The 23309-nt window shown below is 44.3% G+C and overlaps 1 protein-coding gene across 1 annotated transcript in view; it reads left to right on the forward strand.

Annotated features, from left to right (window-relative positions):
* PLPP3 (phospholipid phosphatase 3) overlaps positions 1-23309 on the forward strand; it is an 84462-nt gene that overhangs the window by 38302 nt on the left and 22851 nt on the right. Inside the window, exons 2-4 of the mRNA XM_081226595.1 lie at positions 5801-5958; positions 20633-20913; positions 21319-21376. Of these exons, the coding sequence (XP_081082721.1) occupies positions 5801-5958; positions 20633-20913; positions 21319-21376 (497 nt within the window). The remainder of the gene's footprint in view (positions 1-5800; positions 5959-20632; positions 20914-21318; positions 21377-23309) is intronic.

The following is a 23309-nucleotide window of genomic DNA, read 5'->3' on the forward strand; positions in this document are numbered from 1 at the left end:
GTAAACTTAGTTTTGTCTCATCTGGATTGTGGCCAGTCTAGAAATCTGGACAAATATCGTAAACCAAAGAAAGTTTGCACACTTCTAAGACAAGTAGCAATTAATTACTTTAAATAGAAACCTTGTCACTTACAAGCAACATAAATATTTGTATTTTGAACCTCTAAGTAGTAGCTGGGTTGACCATTCTGGCCTTAAGTGATTTAAAAAAATATCAGTTGGTCATATTTTAACAGGGAAGACATTTATAAAGAAAGGGAGGGTCAGGTCATGGAGTAAGAAAACATGAGCCAAAAGAAAGACAGACCTGCGTTCAAATCCCAGCAACCAATTGACTCCCTTGGGAACCTTGGCCACGTTACAAAACTACTGGTTTCAGTTTTCTGTTGGGTACAAATGAAAATAATGGCCTGTAACTTTTCAGAGTTGTTGTGGTGATGAAAATACATTAATTCCTAATTAGATTCTAAACTCCTTGAAATCAGAAGCCCGGTGCCGTCCATCTATGCTTCTAACATCTGGTCCAAATTGGTGCCATTTGCTTGCTTTGATTTCAGATGAGCTGCTTAAACTTTCTGAGCCTTAATTTTTCACTTGTAAAGTGAGTAAAACAGTAAAGTTGGTAGAACTCTATACCGTAGGTAAGATGCATAAATTCCTGTCACAGAACCATTTGAGCAACTAGACTGTGCTTGATACCTACACACAGATTCTATATCCGGTATTATTTTGTGAGCAGATATGTAGACTTTCTGCAGATATTAGTTTAATTATTACTCACACAGATGCTGAACTTGGCTTATTTTAAGGTGTCTACAGCTTGGGTGAAGTAGAAAGTTGGACAACTCTGGAAAAGGTACTTGAAGGACACGGTCCATAGGAGCGATGGGAAAATCTCTCCCCGATGGTCTGATTTTGGTCATGCAAAAGTGCAAAAATTTCTCATTCACTCTCCCACCCCCACTCTTTTCCTACCCTCACAAGAGCTTTCTAAAAAGCACTTTGAGAGCAGGAGGCTGTGTTTAATTTTGCACAAACTTGAAGCTGTGGCTGGAGGGAGCAGGGCTCTGGGGCTGGGTCACTTTGGTAACACTTCCCACATGACTTTATCAATGGGTGGGCCATGGAAACTTATCCCATGTTTTCTTACACCCCACCCCCAAACCGCCGAACCTGCCCAAGTGTTCCCTTTTCGAAGCCCAAGAACTTTCAAAGGCCTGAACCCAACACAGGGGTTTTTCTTTATGCTTTGATTTTCTGCCCATTAAGTGTTTGTCAGTGAGTTGTATTTCACCTCCTCTGCAGCCTACACATCCCAAGAGGTCCCTGGAGGTTTAGGAAGTTAATTGATCCTTGATTAAAAGGAGGAGAAATGCTTGAGTTGAGGTCTAGAATCACCAGATGGGGTGTGTGTGTGTGTGTGTGTGTTTACATACATTTTGGTTCTGCTTTGCAGAAAGCTTGTAATGTACCTTTCATTATAGATAAATCTAAATTCCGGAATATTGGCTTCGGAGTCTTCATTATATTCAATACTGTTGTGTGTGGTGCACAGTGAATGTTCAGGGAGCAGGAACCAGTGCTGTTGCCTTGACTGTTCCAAACAAAGCATCTTCTTCAAAGCCCATGAGATTTGCTGGGCTTCAATTAATGTATTAAACTCATAGGTGCTTCCTTCCCTCTATTTTAAGTGACTCATTTACTTTAGAAAGCACCCAGGAGTCAGAGCATTTGAGCCCTGTCCACCACTACTGTGGACACAGGGACTCTGGTAAGTCACTTTAATCCCTTTGAACCTTAGGGTGACTTAACGTGTCAGCTGTTATGACTGCTCCTCCTGTTGGCCTTTGGGCCACTGGAAGGTTGGGACTCCAACCCAGTAGCCCCATCAGTGCTGAGAACAGAACAGGCAGCAGGTTTGTCAGATTTGCCACAGTTTATGTGGGGATCCTCGGTACCTTGTGTATCTCTCCCAGCTCTGTAGCCAAACTTAAAATTGTATTCTCGTGAGGGCAGTGGCCATCAGTTTTGTTGATGGCCTATTGCGATCCCTAAACTACACTGTTTTTATGAGGGTATTTAGCCCCTGGACCCCAGAAACCTCCGACTCACATAAGGGTCAAATTAAGTCTCCCATCCGGGCCATCTTTAGTCTCTAGTAGAGTGTTCTTTTGTGCTCTCACGGTACTCTATACATCCATCAGTCCTCACACTAAAAATATTTTAGTGCACTTGTTTTCATGACTTTCTTACAACACCATGTACCTCTTGAGGGCAGGTACTGTACTTTGATGTACTTACCCCTTGATTCCCAGTAGCTAGCCCTGGGAATTTTCTTAAAATGAAATGATCAGGGACTGCAGTGATTGGTAGTAAAGATGGTGCCCACGTTGGAAATGGAGATCCTGTTTTGGAAAAGAACGCCTCTTCTCTGTCGTGGAGAGGCAAGGCATGGTGTTATGTCTCTTGAGGACTGGCTGCCCCATTGTGGGGACATGTTCATGCTTTTCCCATCAACTGAAGGGGATCTGAGGTTATTCTTTTCCCGGAGCCAAGTCAAGATTTGACTGGCATCACCCCCAATCATACCACAAGTTTGTACGGGAGACAGAAAAGGCCACTGGGTTTTCTAAATGCTGTCTCCACGCCTTTCAAGAAAATAAAATGGACCATATTCTGCTCCAACTTCTTGTCTGTTTGTGGTCATCATCCACATAATTGGAACCGGAAACCCTCCCCAAGCCTTGGACAAGGAAGGAAGGAAAAGGATTTGGATTGTTCCCAGGTTAAGAGTACAGAGGAACTGACCAGACAGATTTTCTTTCCTAACCTTCTCTGTGGGACTTTCCCCTCCTTCTTCCTTTTAGCTTTTTTGAGTGTCCACAGTGTGTGCCAGACTCGGTGCTGACACTTCCCCATGCTGTTTCCTGGTTTCTTCCAACTAAAGCAACTTCCTGTACTGGTTTTATTCCATGATATGTGTCTTCCCCTACTAGATTGTAAACTTCCTGAGGGCAGGGCTTGTGTCATCTTTGTAGTCCTTGTACTTAGTAGGCATATTTAAGACTCAATAAATAGTTGTTGAACGAATGAATGAATGAATACATTATTATATCCTCCCAGCAATCCCAAAGCAAGATTTTGTTTTTCCCATTGAGCAGATGAGAGGGGGATTTTGGAGATGGAAAGTAACTTGCTCAAGTAGTAAGGAACAGAGCTGAGATCAGTAACCGAGTTCAGTCTGACTCCACAGCTCTTTTATATGTGTTTTATTGTCCTTCGGAACATATGTTTTACAGGCCTATCATGTGAACACTAGTAAAAATAGAAGCTGGGGGCCTTAGGAGCAGAGCACAAATGTAAGGAACTTGGGGTCTGTTCCCTTCCTTTTATTAGCAACGCTTTGGCTCCTTGGCACCACAGAGACTGTGACCGGGCTCAGATGTGAAGCTAACGGTGTTTATCACGACGTGTGGAACTTTAAAAGTGGACTATTAATATCATGCTGCTGGCTTCACAGCTCCTTTTCATAGCCAACTTGGCCACATTTCAAACTGTTTAGGCGGTGGAATGAAGACGCCTCAGGCCCATGTGATATCTTTTCTCTCCCAGCCCCCAACCCAAGAAGATCAGCTAACTGCACTTGCCATCTCAAAGCCAGAACATGGATTCCCTGTTTCCCTTTCTTCCTTTTCTCCATCGCAGAGACAGAGTTTCAAGAGCTAATAGTTGTTGCCTTCCAGGACCCCTCTGTGTTTACTCTCCGAAGGTCAGGCACAACGCTGTGGTGTGCGGCTGGGCTTTCTTTTCAAAGCACCAGTATGAATTTGATAAAGTAAATTGTTGTTCTAGCAGGAAGCAGTTGGGGGGGGGTCACAAAATAAATAGCTGTAGAATTCAAATAAATCCAAAGAATAAAACCAAATAAATCCATGTGTGTATGCACAGTGATACATAAATACACTTTTTAGAAAGTGAGCACTTTTATCACTGCCAGTCTGGACCAAAGTCATTGAAAAACTGCGGAGTTCATGGTACATTTTTTTGTTTGTTTAAGAGGCCGTCCGGGCCTTCGAGCCACATGAGATGAGCTTAATTCTTTTTGAAAAACATGAAAATGGAATCTTATCTTTTATTTTTTTATTTTTTATTTTTTGGAATCTTATCTTTTAAATGGCTGATTATCGTGGGTTTTTTTTTTCACTAATGAAATTCATATATGGATGAAACCAATTTGCAAAGTTAAATTAGGGATTTAGGCACTTTGGGGTGGACTAAGAGACCCTGAGTGAGCTAAGCATTCTTTCTGAGCCTCTATTCTCTCCACTGGCAGATGAGTGATAGTAGTGCTTAAATGATTTTAAAATGACTCCTCAGGGTTGTTGGAAGAGTCAATGCAAAAATGGTTGCAAAATACCTCACACGTTGTTGGTGCACAGGAGTGGTGGGCTGTTATCATCGACAAGATGGTCTTCATGTTCTTCCTTAGTCCTGACATTCAGTGGCTTACCTTTTACTCACCATTTTTACTTTACCTTTACCTTTTACTTTACCTTCACCTTTTACTCACCATTGTGAGGTGGCCTTGGGGCTAGGTATTGAACTTGAATGTAGGGGAGGAAGTGTCTTTCCAGCCTAAAGAAGAGCATGAACCAAGACAGAGGCTCTGTGTCCTGTTTTGTTGGAGGGTGTATCAAGGCGGTTCAGGTCGTGGGGAACTCTGGAGGTCATACTTAGGGATGTCATCTTGTCCTGTGCAATGGGGAAACATTGAAGAAGCTTGAGTATGGCCATGACATACTTATGGTCAGGAAGCAAACTGGGGGATGTGGGTAAGAGGCACAGAAGGCCAGGAGACCAATTTGGAAGCTGCCGCCGTGTCCAAGAAAGAGATGTTGTGGGCCTTCACTTTTTGCTTCAGGCTTATGAGGGCCTTTCCTGGCAGGTGATGGAATCCATTTTCCATGACCTTTAAGAGAATGGCATCTGAGCTGGACATTGATAAACTAGCAGCAGCTGCAAGAGTGACTCGGTGCCCCTGATGCCCTTGGGCTCTGCTCCAGGTCTGTAGGCAGGAGGGCCCAGCTCAGTTCTGCTCAATCTTGTCAGAGAGTCTTTGAACAGTGAAAGAAAAGCACTGGAAATGGCATTCACTAAGCAGCTACTATGTGCGAACACTGTATTAGGAGTTTTATGTGCTTTGTTTCCTATTCCCCTTTAGTCATCACCACAATTCATTTGTGGGGAAACTGAGGCTCAGGAAAATGGAGAGAGAACCAGAAGTCACATTGCTAGGAAGTGGTGGATCTGGGGTGCAAATTCAGGTTGTCTGATTCCAGAGTCTTCAGAATTCCAAGCCACAAAGTCTTGGGATGGGCTTCTCAAAGGGGAAATGATTGACTTAAGAGAGGAAGGCACTTGGAGGCATCATGAGACATCATTAGATCTGGGGCTTTGTTAGTAATAATTACAAATCGGGCTTTGATTTTTAGCAGGATGTTGTAGAGCGCTGGAAAAGCTCCTGCCCTGCCACTTCCACCGCCTCCCTCTGTGCTCTTGGACGAGACAAGAGGATCACACCACACCCTTCTTAGTGGCAACTAAAGGAGGGAAGGGGGTGAATAGAGAGAAGGCTCTCTGTAGGCTGTAGATCAAATGCAAGGAATTAACATTGCCGTCGATGTTGTTATCTGGGGTGGTCTTTGCTGTAGGTCATTCTTCTTTGGCCTCCTCGCACTGATGTTTTTCCTTCTCTCTTGTTTTTTTCTGGTATATGCGATGATGGTTCCATCTGGACCAGCGGGCCTGCCCTTCCTCATCATCGAGACAAGCACCATCAAGCCTTACCACCGGGGGTTTTACTGCAATGACGAGAGCATCAAGTACCCGCTGAAAACCGGTGAGACAATCAATGATGCTGTGCTCTGCGCCGTGGGGATTGTCATCGCCATCCTCGCGGTAAGCGCCCAGACCACCGTGTGCAAAGCACATCGTGGACTATCCGAGCTAGTAGAGGTTTGGAAGATCAAGTAGAATTTCATTCGATTAACACTGTTTCATGCAGTTAATACTATTACTAAAAGTATTTTAAAAGACTAAATATATATATATATATATATATATACTAGAAGTATTATAAAAGTATGCTAAGCAACCTTCTCCAATGCTTTGCATACCTTATCCTTACAACAATCTAACAAAGTCTAGATATCGTTCTTATCTTTCTTCTACAAATTAAGAAGCTGAGGTCTGCAGAGTAAAAATAATTTGCCCAAGGTCACTTAGTTAATGAGTTGTTGAGTTGGGATTTGAACCTAGTTGTCCCTTACCCCAGAGTCTGAGCTCTTAGCCATTGCGCTATAAATCTGAGCCCCAGAGGACGGGGGTAACACCTTACCGAATATCTCAGGCCTTTTCTGTGTTCTTTCCACACTCTCGTGGTGCTACTCTGACAGTGGTAATGCCACTGACATTCTCTGGCATACTGTTTAATTCTCTCATCCAGTGGCTGTAGCGTCAAAGTGAAAATAGAATGAGACTTGCAATCCAAGGACCTAGGTTCTAGACCTGGCCCTCCACTGCCAAGCTGTACGTCTTTAAAATCAGGGGTGACCGTCTTGCTTCCAAACTTTGCAGTCAGAAGTAAAAGAGATCATGAATATTGAAGTAATTGGCAAACTCTTCATTGCTGACCAGGTTGCTCATACGCCGGTGTAAAATCTAGACTTACATCCAGATCTTCCCTGAGAGGATGAAGCCCTCACTGAAGATGCCAAAATGTGCCACCGACTTGACAAGGTCCAGAATTACTTAGAGCAGTGGTAGCCTCATGGGAATCAGGGTGTGGTCTATCTGGGCTCTACTTAGAAGGTCACTGCCCTGTTTCAGATGTGTCCATTTAGGGCAGGGGAGGGGGAGAGTAACTGAGGGTAATCCAGTCTTATAATCTGTAGTTCATACATTTTCACAGCCATCCATTCCACACCTCCAGTATTTTCTAAAGTTTTATTTTGTCCTTGAGCCTCAGCCATATGGGCAAAGGGACAGGCATCACATCCACCAAGATCGAAAATCTTTGTTTCGAATCCTTGAGTCACCTTTGTATTCATCCTAGCCTGGAAGCTTATCTTTGGCCTGTAATAGCAAGCCAAGAAGGAAGGAGTTAATATTAAGAACACTGCATGTGAAATAAGGGCTTAGTATCCCCCTCATTCAAATGGAAGATCAGAAGCTTGGAGGGGTTCAGTGACATGCTCAAAGTCTAAAGCAAGTAAAAATTCGAGCCTAAACCTGGCTTATTCCCAAACCCTCTGTCCATCTTGCAGGCTTGATTTAGGCTTGGAGGTTGGCTATCCTATCCAGGTGCTCAGTGGCATGGGCAGTTGGCTACTGTTGCCTTCTCTGCATCAGATGTAAGCTGCTGATGGTCACGGAGCACAGTGCATGAAGTTTTTCTTTTGACTTCCCCACTCTGGGGGTTGGTTATAACTTTGAGACCCCTCTTTGTTTTTTAATAACATCGTAAACGAGGCACGCAGTCAACAGTTTGACATTGGGGAGGGGGTAGGGGGGCTAGTAGAATGCTTTCCAACCTTTAAAAGAAAAACAGTCCATTTGGCAACTGCAGTAGTTTCTTAAAGGTGGACTAAGGATCTTTGTGTTCAGAAGCTGAGAAATATGAAATCTAATTTTACTCTTTGCTCCAAATTAACAGGGCGGGGTTGAGTTCTCTAGGAAGAATGGCTTTGCCTGGAAACAGCGTTTGAATACTTAACACAGTATCTTGTGCTGAGGTTTGAACAGGTGTCTTTTGACACTTGGGGGCTCAGTTAATTGAATGCTTTTAGATGCCGACTCTAACCCGGGAGGGGTTGAGATAAGAATAGCCCAGTGACGGGGATGTTCTGTGATCTTCGTACTCTTTACGGGCGATTATCAGGGGCTTGCCTAGTGGGCTGCTCCTAGATGTGGCGCCATGGAGAGAGACACTCCTCAGAGGCCCGGGGCCCCTCTGGCTATGTGAATTAGGTGAATCCCTGGTTCTTCTAGGCCTCATTTTCCTCGTCTGTAAAATGAGGGTGCTGTTTGACTTCACTCCTGGGGATTGCTGTGGGGATCAAGTGCCATCCCTTCCGTGGGCACACGCTTGGCTGAAGTGGGCTGGGTGGACCCAAGGTGCTCAAGTAGCTTCTTGAGGTCCATGTGTCTCTTCCATCCTTCCTTCCTCAAGCAAAATTCCTGGTCAGCAGCTCTTCCCCTGCTGTTTGCCAAGAGCCCCTTCTTCCTCACGAGATGCTAGTGTTTCTAAGAAAAATCTGCTTTGAAGAGCTTAGTTGTGGCTGGCCTCTCTCCTCATGTCACGTGGATGTTTTAATTAAAATGCTCCCTGACCTCCCAGGTTTCCTGGAAATGGTCATGTGCTGTGGCCTTGGTTATATAGGATGGGCGGCAGCGATGTTTCCTTCTCCCACACAGGGTTATTAGCGAAATAGGTTTGGTGGGGCTTCCCTCTGGTTCTGAAAAAGGCCAGCCAAGCAAATGCGGCAATAATTGGTGTCCTTGGGGCTTCCCTGGTGGCGCAGTGGTTGAGAATCTGCCTGCTAATGTAGGGGACACGGGTTCGAGCCCTGGTCTGGGAGAATCCCACATGCTGCGGAGCAACTAGGCCCGTGAGCCACAACTACTGAGCCTGCACGTCTGGAGCCTGTGCTCCGCAACAAGAGAGGCCGCCATAGTGAGAGGCCCGCGCACCGCGATGAAGAGTGGCCCCCGCTTGCCACAACTAGAGAAAGCCCTCGCACAGAAACGAAGACCCAACACAGCAAAAATAAATTAATAAACTCCTACCCCCAACATCTTCTTTAAAATAAATAAATAAATAAACAAATAAATAAATAAAAATAAAATAAAAAATTGGTGTACTTTGTCAGGGGCTACTGTTGTGCCATGGAAACCTGAGACCGTGTTCAAGCCTTTTGCCCTCGTAGAAACCCCGCCACCCTGACACGAGGTTTTCTGGTGTCTCAGTTTCTCATTGGGTTAAAGTCATAAGCCCTGGTTCATCCCTGAGCTCCTCTGCTATGGAACGTGTGGCAAATTAATGAACCTCACTGTGCTTCAGGGGGCTCATCTGTGAAATGGACATTATATGTCTACTTATGAAGGTTTTCAGAAATAAATGAGCTAAAGTATGGAAAGTAACTTAGAGCCCGACACAAGCAGTATAGTAGGTAAATGTTCACTATTTTTATTGTAAATGAGTAAACAGTCAAAAAGTCGTGAAGTGACTTAGCCAAGACCTTATACCCGGTATAAGTAGAATCAGGAAAGGACCTCCAGCCTTTGGACTCGTCACATCTCCCGCTCTTGCCTTGTAGTTTATTCATCAGAAACCGGGTCTCTCTCTTTTTTTTTTTTTTTTTTTTTTTTTTTTTGCGGTACGCGGGCCTCTCACTGTTGTGGCCTCTCCCGTTGCGGAACACAGGCTCTGGATGTGCAGGCTCAGTGGCCATGGCTCACGGGCCCAGCCGCTCCACGGCATGTGGGATCTTCCCGGACCGGGGCACGAACCTGTGTCCCCTGCATCGGCAGGCGGACTCTCAACCACTGCGCCACCAGGGAAGCCTGAAACCGGGTCTCTTGACTCTCGTTCCAGTGCTCTTTGCAAGAAAACTTTTACCTCCTGATCCAGCTGCCCCTGCATTTCAGCTGGAGGCATGTGTGAGAGGTGGGCTCCTCATGAAGTCTGCTTGCCTGCTCACCTGCCATTAAGGACCGGAGCGCTCAGGGGAAAAAGAAAGGAAAAGCAAAGACCTTGGAGGAAAAGTGACTAATTCCCAGTAATATATATTCTCAATTCTGGAAAAGCTATACGACTTGAATTCAACAGCAATAGCAACCCCTCTCTCCCACTGTGACTGGCCAGAGAGCCTGGCTGGCCCCGACCAGAATCTGCTTCTGATCAGAGGGCGTGAATGACAGTCAGGGAGGGTGGAGGGAGACCCAGAGCTGGAAATCTAATCATCCTGCTACTTGCTGCCCCGGTGTCCTCCCACAGAATGTCAGGTTTGTTTAAAATAACACGAGAAGCCTTTACTGATTTGGATGCCCTTGTTCCAGTCTGAAGAGTCCCCACAACAAAGGAATCGCATGCCAGTGGGGTTTAGAGTGCGGTTTAGAGATGCACGTATCAGAAGTTATAGAGAAAGCAGACACCTTTCTATGGCAGGAGATGTGGAAAAATCTAGTCATTTTGACCTCTTTTTCAGATGTATCGCAGATTCTGGAATTATAGCATAATAGGAATTCCTTCCAAATCCACAAGGCAATGGTTCCTATCCCTGCCTTGTAAGGGTTTAATGACTCTACAGCAGTGAGATTAGGAGCGAAAGCAGTACATATCACCTCCTATCTAGCCTTCCCTCGATTTGCCTTGTACCGCGCTGTGAAGAGAATTATGGGCAAAGATCTTAATATGGAAAAATGCTTAGTATTCTTTTTAAATAAACATGAGCTCAGTGCTTGCCTTGGTCCGACCCTGAAAGGGGTTTAATAAAGATACTTAATATCTAAGAGTTGAAGCATGATGAATCGCAAGTGAATCCCCTTCTCCCTCTGGCCGTAAAAACACTACTTTTCCTCAGATCCCATTGATTTTGACCTCTGTCATGATATTCTTAGCTAGAGAAAAAGCTCAGGCTTTGGCATCATCTGACTGAGGTTCATGGCCTAACTTCTGAGCTTATCCATTCTGTGACTTGTCCTTCAACTTCGAGCAATCCATTGACCCCTTTGGAAAAGAGCTATACCTTCCTTTACTGTAAATTGGTGACAATAGTTCACCAACTCCATAGGCTAGTTCTGGGAGTCAAATCAAGTGACATTATGTGTGTCATCAGTGAGAATCAGCCTTTTCTTTTCTGTAGTGTCATACTGTAGGCTTTGTACTGTGCATACAAAGTAGCCTTCGTATGCATATTCTTTTACTTGTACTTGGTAGTGATTCTAGGGGGTAGACTGGTACAGCTGAGGCAACTGGGAATCAAGATATGAAGTGACTTTCCCATAACTAATGAGTGGCAGGGCCAGACCAGTAGTCCTCTGGATTCTAAGGCAAGGCTTTTTAAAAAAAATAATGACACCACTGCTGCCTTCTAAAGGCTGCCTCCCCTTCCACAATTACTTATCACGCCCCCAGGGCGTGGCAGGTGCTGGGGATGCAGTGTTGAACCTCAGCCCAACAATCTGTGTGTTGTCTCTTGTCACTAAACTGCCAGAAGCTGCGCCATCTCAAGCAGACAAATAGCACCTTCAATACACATCACCTTGTAATGTGTCCACATCTTGTCTCCCCAGCTAGATAATAGGTTCCTGCAAGGCAGAGATCAGGTCTTTTCCTCCTGCACATGGTAAGTACTAAATAAACACCAAGCAAATATCACCTCTTCTCCAGGAAGCATCCCTTGGCTGCCTCCTCCCCCCACCTTCCAAAGGTCCCAGAGGTCCCCGGGCCCACCGCTGTTGTTGCAGTCACTGTGTTGAACTGTCCTGTCTGTTTGATTGTCTATTTCCTCGTTATCCTGCTAGCTGCATCACGGTAGGGACCGGTCTGATTTGATTTTGTATTGCTAGTGCAAGGCACAGACTTGGGTGCTCAATATATATGTTTGTGAAAATCACAGAGGACGTCATGCATTTTGGGCAGAAACTCACAAGCATTAGGCCAAAAGATGTCAGAGGACCTAGGAAGCAGGCACAAGCGCCCTGTTTATCTCCCTAAAATCTTCACTATGATCCCTGATGCGTGTGGGGGCCTGCTCTCTACCACATGCACATTTCTAGCTGGAGAGACAAGAAGAAGAGCTTATAGCTCTGAGACTTGTTTATTCAGGATCAGGCTTCAGTTTGCCCACATCTGGACTTCATTACTTCCTCCCCACCCCACCCCCCCATCTCCCTTTATCTGAGAGAGCACTGCCAAGAAAACAAGGTTCCCCAAGATCGCTTCCTCATTAAAGGTTAGTCGAGTCTTCAACTCTGAAAAACATGAAGTCGAGCTGGCCCAGTGGTGCCTTGGTGGGAGACCCAGTTCCCCAGTTTACAATCCACTACATCTGTGCAATTACCAAGACCACCAACAGAGAGTGGCCGTGTTAATCCTTCAACTGTGTCATCCCGGATCAGACAGCTACAGAGTTCTTCTGAGACCTTCTTACCCCTGGGGGTGAGGTGGGGGGAGGGGCCCTATTTGCAATGTAACAAACACAGGCATTGAGATCAGGATTTAGGTTTCTCCCTTTCCCCTCCACGTCACACACTCTGCAGAAATTCTTCCTTGGTTACTATCACTCTTAAGGGTTCAGGTTTATTTGGAATATGTATCTAATATGAAGGTGATGATATTCTCCACTTTAAGTGATAATGCTTAGGAGGCTGGGAAATCTGTTTGTGTGAGTCAGTGTTAGGGGATGGGGTGGAGGATTGGATACCACTGATGAACTATCTAGGGGGCCCGAAACTAATATGCCTTATCTTAAGTCCTCTTCAACAGCTACAGGGGGTAGGTATTATTTACCCCATTTTACAAATGAGGGAAGGTCCTGAGGCTTACAAGGGGGATGTGGCTAGTGTGAGGTTACTCTGCTTAATGAATGGGGAGCAGGAATGAAAACCCAGGTCTGTCTGGCTTCAGAGCCGAGCACGTAAACTGACATTGAAGACCCCCTCTGTGCTAGGGGCTATGCAGAGTGTTCTTTATTTAGTGAGCTAGAAAATCTTCAGTTCCTGGTGTAGAGAGCTCAATGTATAGAGGAAGACGAAACATCTAGACCACCGGGCAGATGACTGCCCGAGATTGACAGTGTGGGATGGTGTTTTGTAGCAAGTGGTTTGTGCAGAATCTCTGGGTGAGACCTTCCTTAGAATAAGCAGGCAGCTTCTAGGCTTCCTCTTGGCCTAGAAGCTGATAGACAAGACATAGATACTGTCCTTGGAGCTTATGGTATAAAGGGGAAACAGAGCAAGTACAAGACTGACTGTACCATTAGATCCTCAAGGAGACTAAAGAATTGGTCTGAGAACCAGAAGAGAGTCAGGGCTGTGCAGGGTGGTGGGCCCCAGAGAGGTGAGAGCTTCAAGGACAAAACAGGCCAAATGCTATACATGGTCTAAGGTGTAAATAAAGTGCTATGGGAGTTGAGAGGAAGATCACTGAAGGTTGTTTTCATTGGTGAAGGCTTCATCGTCATCATCATCATCCTTCATGGAGCACTTGTCCCATTTAATATCACAACAACCCTTGAGCACTTGGTACTGTCATCATATCATCCCCCTTTGTACACATAAGAGGGCTGAGAGTCATAGAGCTCAGTTGTCCAAGACTCCTGAGTAAAAGAGCCCAAACTCTAACCCAGTGCACTAGTCAGCCCTTGAGCTCTACTTTGAAGCAGAGGTGAGATTTTCATCAGAGATCCTGATAATCCAGGCAGAGGGGATGGCTTCACCATGACTGAAACAATAGGGTGTTTTTGAGAATAGTCGAGCCAGACCTGTTTGGCTGGAGAAATAGAGTGTAAGGGAGTAGACAAAGATAAAATAGGAAGAGATAACTGCAAGACTGTGAAACTCCTTGAGTGCTGAGGAGTTTTTACTCCAATTAATTGCCTAGAGATTGATGAAAGTATTTTTAGCCTACTGGGCCAATTTTCCAACCAAGGTTAAGGATGAGGCCTGAACCACAGTGGTGGTAATACAAGGGGAAGAGAGAGACAAGAATGGATGTGAGACACCTTGCAAACGTGAGATGAACAGAATTTGATGACCGCGGGGTAAAGGAGACGGAGGGGTCTAAGATTTCCTGTCTTTGCAGTTCTACGTTTGGTGGCATCTTGAGTAGAAATGAAGGGAAGAGAAGTGAGGTTTGGGGCAGAAGTTAGAATGAGTGTGACTTGGTCAGGTTGACATGCTGATAACATTGGCTTGATAACTAACTAGTTGGATGATTTGGCAGAAGATTGGAACAAGACTGATAAGGGTAAATGGTAAGCTGAAACTAGAGAGAGAAAGATGCCCTTTTGAAGGTCATCTTCACAGAGGTAATCATTGAAGCTATTGGAGCAGCTGAGATCACAGTGAAAAGGCAAGGATACAACCGTAAGGAAGACCTACCTTTATCTGGTAGAACACCAAAGTGGAGCCACTGGAAGAAGAAAGGTGTTTGAGAAATAGGAAGAAAAGCACAGTGGTGATACTAAGGACGTTAGGAAATTCAAGGTCAAAAGGAACGAGAGGTAGGCAATTGGCAATGCTACAGAGAGAACTCTCAGGAGACTCTTGCATGGATAGACAGAGCTGGTCATCTAGGAGACACACGGCTGTGAGTCCCTGACTTTGGAAAATACGATGCTTCACGCTTCAAACTGCCTTCCTTGTAAAGCTTGCGGGCTTAGGGCAGCCACTACTGATTTCAACCATTAATAGCTTCTATGGTGACCTCTCTCTGGCTTCTTTGCTGTCCATTATTCTAGATATTGGAGTTTTGACCTACCCATAAAGCCCAGAAACTCCACTGGTGGCCTTGGAGAGATTTAGGTTCCCATTGCCTTTCCCGATCTGTCAGGCGCTGATCTCCTGCCAAGAGGTTGAAGACAACCTAGTGGGAGAAGATGGGATATTAAATTTCTCATCAGTTATTTCTCGTCACGAAAGATACTGCATTTTATGGTAGTAGATGGAGCATTCAGCTCAAAGAAAACACAGCTACATTTATCTCCATCCTTAGAAGCAGGACCGAGATACGTTACATTTTTCCTTTCCCTTGGGACTGAGAAATAATGTGAAGAAAAGGATTCTCCATTATTCTCCATCATTTAATGTTTGTTGAATGAATGAATCTCTTCTGGGCTGAGAGAAGTTCATTAATCCACAGAGCTGAGATGGGAAGGGGGAGCTTGGTGCTCTGTGGCTGGCAGGGATCTAGATGTGCACGTGCCTGATAGGGTTACGTGACCTTCCCAGGTGCTCAAGGAACGTCTGTCTCCCTGGAGACATCCATCCTGCCACCACCTGCTAGGGCTTCTAAGAGAAAGCTAGCTTGATGCCATTGGACAGAACGCGGGAGACCCAGGCTGCAGCGACAGCCCTGCCACTGCCCATTGCCTTGTACCTGAGGGTGATTCAATGGCCTCTCTGGCCTTCGTCATACTCACTTACAAAGTATGGATAATAATTTAGTAATCCATAGGGTGTTGTGAGAAGCAGATAACACAGTGGATAGGGAAATGTTTTGTAAGCCATAACAGGCTATGCAGATGTTATCATTCAAGCAGATCAGAATATAGGGAAGTTTGTCCTTCGAACTCAGCAGGGGAAGAAGATGAGTTCTCAGGCTCTGAAAGACGGATTGTTGGGACACTGTGTGCAAAAGTCTTTTCTTGGGAAAGTCTATAGAGTAGACTGTTGTAAATAGCCCTCGCTGCCTGGGATTTAGACTTCCCTTCTGCTTTGTTCCCCTGAAAAAGACATTGTAGATAAAATGGTCAAAACCAACATCTCCATACTCATATTTTCTGGTTCTACCCTGGAGGGGTGGTACTTCCACATTCTTTAGTGTGGAATGTTCCTTTCCAAGGAGCTCTTAGAACTATCTTGGAAAAGATGTACTTGTATAAAAGTACAGGCATTTCCTAGAGATATTGCAGGTTCGGTTGCAGATCATCGCAATAAAGTGAATATTGCAACAAAGCGAGTCACACGAAATTTTGTTTCCCCAGTGCATGTAAAAGGTATGTTTACACTAAACTGTAGTCTATTAAGTGTGCAAGAGTATTGTCTCTAAAAATCAATGTATATGCCTGAATTAAAAAGCACTTCATTGCTAAAAAATGCTGACAATCATCTGAGGCTTGCGGGAGTCATAAGCTTTTTGCAATGGAAACAGTAAAGACCACTGATCACAGATCACAATAACAAATATAATAATAATGAAAAAATTGGAAATATTACGAGTATCACCAAAACGTAATACACAGAGACACGAGTTAAGCAAATGCTGTTGGAAAAATGGTGCCGATAGACTTGCTTAACGCAGGGCTGCCACAAACCTTCAGTTTGTAAAAAAAAAACAACAAAACAAACAACCAAAAAACCCCACAATATCTGCAAAGCACAATAAAATGAGGTATGCCTGTGTTAATTTTTTGTTTCTCTTTTTCCAAGGGCAGAAATAAAAAACAATGTTTGCATGGCTCTTCTGCTAGGTGCTAGGCATTTGATATACCACCTTCTTGAATCCCCTGGCAATCCTGCCAGGTAGAGATTACTCTTTTTTTTTTTTTTGAGCTTTTTAAAAAAAATTTTTATTTTATTTTGGAGCACAGTTGATTAACAATGTTGTATTAGTTTTAGGTGTACAGCAAAGTGATTCAGTTATTCATATACATGTATCTCTTCTTTTTCAAATTCTTTTCCCATTTAGGTTACTACAGAATATTGAGCAGAGTTCCCTGTGCTATACAGTAGGTCCTTGTTGGCTATCTGTTTTAAATATAGTAGTGTGTACCTGGCAAGATATTACTCTTATTTCATAGACAAGGAGACCAAAGCCCAGAGAGGTGAAGTCACTTATCTAGGTCCAAGGTAAGAGATGGGATTCAGACCAAGGTTTTTCTGGCTCCAAAGTCAGTGCTTCTTTCACCACCATGTGCTCTCTTCTTTCCAAAATGTCTCTCCTAATGTTTTTCCAAATTTCCCCTCCGGAACAGTTCAGTATTTGTGAATATGTGGCCAGTTGAGCTCTTGTACACCAGAAAAGACAGGAAGAGGAGCTGTCTGAGAGCTGGAGACTCCCTCCCTCCAGACTGCGGCCATTCTCGGGCAAGGACTGATTGACTGATCCCTTTCTCTCCCCTCGTAGCTTAATTGCAATGCTTTCCCACTTTATTAGTTTCCAGATTCCGTGCCAAGTGCTTTAAAAGGCAGGTAGGGGAGAATTCTTCTCTGCTCGCTGGCAGCCTGCCATCACCCCCAGAATCTGTTGCTTGCTGTTTCAGAAAGGGATCGACATTGAAGGCATTTTTCTCAGCCGTGAAATTTACATATCACAACCTTGCTGACTGAAGCAGAAATGAGGGCTCCAGGGGCGGGACTATGGGCCCAGAGTGGGGACAGAGCCTTTGCAGGGGGGAGAGGGAGGGGGAGGGAAGAGCTTATTTTATTACCCGGGAATAAAAACATTGTGAGTAATGAATAAAGTCCGAAAGCAGTAAATCTGGAACTCCAGAGTTACGTGCGTAACGTGTTGGAGAACAATTTAAGCCCTCGCCTCTTCTGCAGAAGTCAGGTATTTGGGCAGCCCGAATTTCATTAAATGGTCTTTTAAGGGTTAGGATTACAAGAAGCCAAACCCGGCTGGTTCATAATGATGATTTATGGCTGTGTTGTCGACTCCCCGACCCTTCTGTACAAGGAGATGGAGAAAATACATAACTTGTTGCTCATTAACTCCTAGATCTGTCAGGGCTGCCCCAGAAGCCATGTGGTCCTGGAGTCATGTGTCTGCTAAATGGCTTCAGCCTGGTCCTGTCCTCGAAAATATGCAGTTGCCACTCTACAGTAGAAATTGTTTTTAATAACAATAGAAATAATAAAATGATCTCGATGTATTTCTTCTGTGGGTCTTTCAACTTGAGAGTCAGAATATCTGGGCTCTGTTCTTAACACTGTAAGCTTACTAGCCTCACATCCTTCAGATAAGTCACTATTTCTCAGTGCCTTAGTATTCCCACCTGTAAACTGGGTATATTGTCTTCACAGGTTGCAGATTAAATGAAACTGTAAGTTGCTAAAGAAACATAAAAGATTGCTAGTATTATTAGGGTTGTTATGGGGAATTTGAGGGGCCATCAAATATTCTCTTTGTCATCTTCCCATGAGAGGAGGAAGCATTTTAATTAGCAGCTTGCTATTTGCAAGACTGTGGCACTGAAAACTGAAGTGTTAGAATGAAGGAATGTTAGAGCTGAAAACGGTCCTTGAGGTATAATCAAACCCTTTCTCCCTAAGATGGCTGACACAGAGAGGTGACTCCCCTGAGATTCATCAATAAAATAACGTAAGAGATGCTGATATGCAGTGGGAACCCACATGTTCTTTTTCAGCATCAGATAGGAAATCACGCTCAGGCCATGCCAATTTAGAAACAGTTTCTTAATCTGTGGCAGTGGATGGTTCAAGGAACTCAGGAGCAATCCAAGGGCAGGGATCATTCATGGGGCTTTGGTTCTGCTCCTTGCCTGTGGTGTCATCTCCGAGGAAATACCGTTCCTCTGCTACTGCTTATTACCTTTGGTTGGGAGGCTACTGGTGGAGGTGGCACAGGAGAGCTGGGAATAAATGTCTTCGCAGTTATGAAGGAATGAATCACGGAGTCTAGCACCCTCATTTTGCAAATGGAGAAACTAAATTATCCCAAGTCACTCAGTGAGTAGGGACTTGAGCCCTGGCCCCTTGACTCCTAGATTAGTGCTTTTCCCCCCTGTCTAAGGTCACGTGGGCATGATTTATAAATAAAGAAGAATCAGAAAGAGAGAACATGATGGTGGTAACAAACATCTGCAATGTGTTAGCCTGTAAGGTTACATAGGGTAAAAGTATAAACAGGTTCAAAAGGGGGAATTAGACCATGAATGGTAGGAAAGAATGCTGGGTGGAGAGTTAGAACACCTGGGTCTAATCTTTAGATGTGAGTTAATTTGGACCTCAGTTTCTTCCATATATAATGGAGCCTTTCATTTATGACTGGCTAGGCTTCTCAGATTTTAATCTCTGCAGCATGTTGTCAAAGGACTCTTAGTAATGTTTAGAGGACATTTCCAATTTTGCAGTAAAACAACTGTGAGGACCACCATCCTGCTCCCTTTCGTTCATTTGTTCATTCAACTGATCGTCCTGTTCTCCCAGGGAATGGCTAAGCCAGGATGCCAGACCGGACTGACCTTTGATCATCTCTCTCTAATATAGAGTCATATGATCTAGGAAACTCAATATGATCTAGGAAACCAAAGGGTAGCACTTAAAAATATCAAGTATTTATAAACACAGAATCACTGTATAAATGTTAGCAGTGCTGGTAGCTGTTCTCATGACTGCACCTGCTCGCCCCTGGGCCCAGCTGGCATTTCATGGCCATCCTCCCCCCCCAGACTTGGGAGCCCTGGACTTGGATCAGATCCCTAGCCTCAATGCCTTCCCCAGCTGTAAAAGAATGACAGGACACTTTGAGAAGGACTGCCCGGATGTGTCAGTCTATTGCTTCCCTTGTGGTTGTGAACATGCCCTGAAAGGGCAAGTGTGGCTCATCAGCCTTCCCTGTGAGGAAGTGTGAAAGGGACTTTGTGGTGAGTGGTGAGTTGAACATTGCTGTCCCTGGACCCTGGTTGCATCCAGGAAGTGGCCAGGGCTGTGCTGTGGAGTTAAGACAAGGGCAGCAGGCTGTGTAGTGGTGCATCAACAGCACAGAATTGGTCCTTGGCTGTGTAGGCAGCATAGGCGTTTGAGTCAGCTGCCCACCCCCCATTCTTAATGTAAAACCCGATAGTTTTGGTTAAGATGCTTTCCCTCCCCCAGCGTCAGTCCACCTCCTGGTGGTCCTGAGGAGTTCATAAAATAAAGAAAAAAAAAAATAAATACTGGTATGCAATAGATAATCAATAGTTGGTGGCCCCCTTTTTAAAAATTTTTTTCTTTTTAAAGTAGCGATAAATCACCCCTAAGCATTAAGGAGTAGGCACTGTGGGATGGAGGAAGGGTATGAAAACCCAGACTTGCTCACTGTCCTTCAGGATGGAGGAGACAATGAAGGTGGCCCTTGGGCATTCACAAACTCTGAAGTAACTTGTATAAAAGTTTCTTGGTTTGTAGGCCAGTGTTCTTTTCATCATGCCCTACTTCTAAAGAGTAAAATGAAAGAATCACTTTCTATGACCCAGGGCATTTCCCATCCATGTTACCACATTTCTGGCAGTAACTCTGCAGAGATTTAAGTTATTTCAGAAGGACGCCAGGTAGGTGGCAGAGCCTGGATTCAAACCCAGGACTGGGTCTGGGGGCATTCGCCCTTTCCCACAGAAACCTCGGCCGTGGCTCAACATGGCACAGACTGAGGCCCGGTGTAATGTTAGATCATTGCTGGTGATCCTTTACCCCAAATCCCAGAATTTGGAAATTTGCTTAGGCCCTCAGACCATGACCTTGATTCTTCAATAGCTAAATCATTATTTGTCTCTCTTTGTTTTTAAATATATGCGTGTGTGTGTGTATTTTTATATATTATATATTTTTATATATTATATATTTACATATAAATATATTCGATTGCATATTTTTCTTGTTACAAAAATACTATATGGCCATGTAGAACTTTTTAAAAAAAGGAAAAAATGACTGTGTTAGCATGTTAATCTTTTCTCCTATGCATATTTATGTCTGTATACTTCTTAAATAGAAAATTGGGATTTTCTAGATTATAACTTGCAGTTATGTACTGAATATCTCTTATGTCAGTAAATATCCTTTACAGCCTCACTTTTGTTGATGGGTCTTGATACTGCCTAACCCCCCATCCATTGTCTTTCAGATCATCACAGGGGAATTCTACCGCATCTATTACCTGAAGGAGAAGTCCCGGTCCACGATTCAGAATCCCTATGTGGCAGCCCTCTATAAGCAAGTGGGCTGCTTCCTCTTTGGCTGTGCCATCAGCCAGTCCTTCACAGACATTGCCAAAGTCTCCATAGGGCGCCTGCGTCCTCACTTCTTGAGCGTCTGCAACCCTGATTTCAGTCAAATCAACTGCTCCGAGGGCTACATTCAAAACTACAAATGCAGAGGCGACGACAGCAAAGTCCAGGAAGCCAGGTGAGACCCCACCTCCCGTGGCACTGTGTCCATGCCTTTGCTGTAGGCAGTTCAGTGAGCACCTACTTAGTAGGGTACCAAGTTCAGAGCTGGGCCTCGGTTTAGATGGGTGAATAAAGCAGAGTCCACATTCTTAAGGAACTCACAGTCAGATGATTAAGACAGATTGTAAATAAACAATTACAATAGAGCATTGCTAAGTCCATTCATTCATTCATTCTTTCTTTGTTCCCTTTATTCACACATTCATGGGTGCCTGCTAGGTTCCAGGCAATCCACTACCAAGGATGCAAAAATGAACAAGGCAGTGCTGCTCTCGGGGTCACAGTCTAGGGAGGGAAGATGCACAGACGTGTATCGGGGATATGAATACGGCCCTTACACTGCCCTCTCTTGCTCTTACAGGAGGTCCTTCTTCTCCGGCCACGCCTCCTTCTCCATGTACACCATGCTGTATTTGGTGGTAAGTACTTTGATTCCAGTGGAGTCCAGCCCCAGCTTAAATCCTGTCTGTGCAAAGAGCCATCAGAATCGTTAGGGACAGACTTCGCTGAGAAATCTTTGAAAAAGAGGTTAGATAGAAGAATTAGCTTCTATTCTGAGCCCTGCCACTGACTTAGCAGAAGTTGTTTCACTTTCCAGACTTTTCCCATTTTTCAAATAAAAATAATATTTACCATGGCTGCTTGATAAGGATTGAGCACCCATTTTGGAATGATTAAGTGATAAAGACACTTGTATAACATTTTATGGTAATAAGCACCGTTTTCTGAAAATCCATGAACTCAGTTGATCCTTTCAGAAGCCTTATGTTATAAGTAATATTATCTCTACTGTGGGAAAGGATTACTAAGTAAGTCTTGGAGAATTAAAGCAAACTGCCAAAGTTTATGTAGACACCAGAACTATCGCTCAGATCCATGTCTTCTGCTCGAATTCCTCGTAATGTTCTCCGTGCCATTCCTCCCCCACCCTCTACTGATGGAAGGGCTTTAAATATCATTTTGTGACTATGGAGTGATTTTGAGTTTTACAGAATCCTTCTGCATCCCTGAGCACACGTGACCTCATAATAGCACAGTGAAGTAGGAAATCCTTGACCCCATTGCCCAGATCCGGAGACCAAGGCCCAGGGAGGATCAGTAGTGTGTTGGAGGACCTTCAAATAGTGGTAGAGCCATGGTCTGAGGTCCCCTGTTGGCCTTGCCATGCCATGCTTCCTGGAGATGCCGGGATGGTGCAGGTGAAGCGCCTTGCTCCCCTCCAGCTGCCACACAGACAGACAGCCGCTGGTCTGTTTCTCTTTGTCAATTAAATATGGTCCCACTGCCTTTCCTTTCCCCTTGAATGAGGTCCGTGTGCCAAAGCACTTCCTGCTTTTGGCTGCTTTGATGGAGTTCAGAGCGAGAAGGCGCTGAAAGGTCAGATGTAGCTCAGAGGAGCATAAGCTCTTTGGAAAAAGAACATTTTGATTTCAACTTATTTGAAAAGCATAATTAGGAGTTGGAAAAACAGCAGAGAGGGTTTTTTTGTTTTGTTTTGTTTTTTCCCCCAATCCTTTCCAAGTCTGGAGGCCTCCAGGCTTCCTGTTACCTAGGATACAGAGCTAAGAGGTAGGCCCCAACCTCTAAAAACATTAAATGTGGATTTTAAAAATTCACAGAGAGCCCTTCCCACCATTCTTCATTTTTTGTTGTTGGTGTTTTCGTTTTTGCTTTGCTCTTAGGAAGGACAATTTAGCAGCAATATTTTGTTTCCTGTTCCATTTATATTTTACTCAGGCCTGGAAGCAGTTTTACAGAATATAATTTCAGTGTTTTGTAAAGTAGAAGTGCTGACAGGTTTCTGGTACCTTCTATGTGCCAGGCACTGTGTCACACTCATGCTATACCTTTCGATTCTCTCAATAACCTGGTGAGATGTGTTTTGATTACACTGTTTTCAGTTTCAAACAAACAAACAAACCTGAATCTAAGAGGTATTTGAAGGTTGGTCCTTATGACCCCAGCATCGTTGTATGTTCTTTTCATTGTGCTGCATGACAAAAAATAAAGCCAAACAAACCTCTGCAGGATAAACTTACAGAATATAAGCTCCAACCCTAATTTCAATGTTGCTTGAAGGTGACCTGCCTTTCTTCAGACCTGCTTTAATGGGTGAGATGCCCCCCTACCCCCAGCACCCATCACCTCCAGGAAGCTATGATTATAGCAAGAGCTCTCTGCGGGGGTGATGGGTGAGGAATAGATTGTGATTGAATGTTTATTTGCATCTTTGAGGGAGCAAAAATTATAGTGCCGGTATATTACAGGAAGGAAGGAAGGGAGGGAGGGAGGGAGGAACGAAGAAGAAAGAAGAGAGCCTCCTTAATCCTTCATCTCTGAAGCATATTTTTA

Source organism: Mesoplodon bidens, assembly GCF_964165515.1.
Source record: "Mesoplodon bidens genome assembly, chromosome: 2".
Lineage (NCBI taxonomy): Eukaryota > Metazoa > Chordata > Mammalia > Artiodactyla > Ziphiidae > Mesoplodon > Mesoplodon bidens.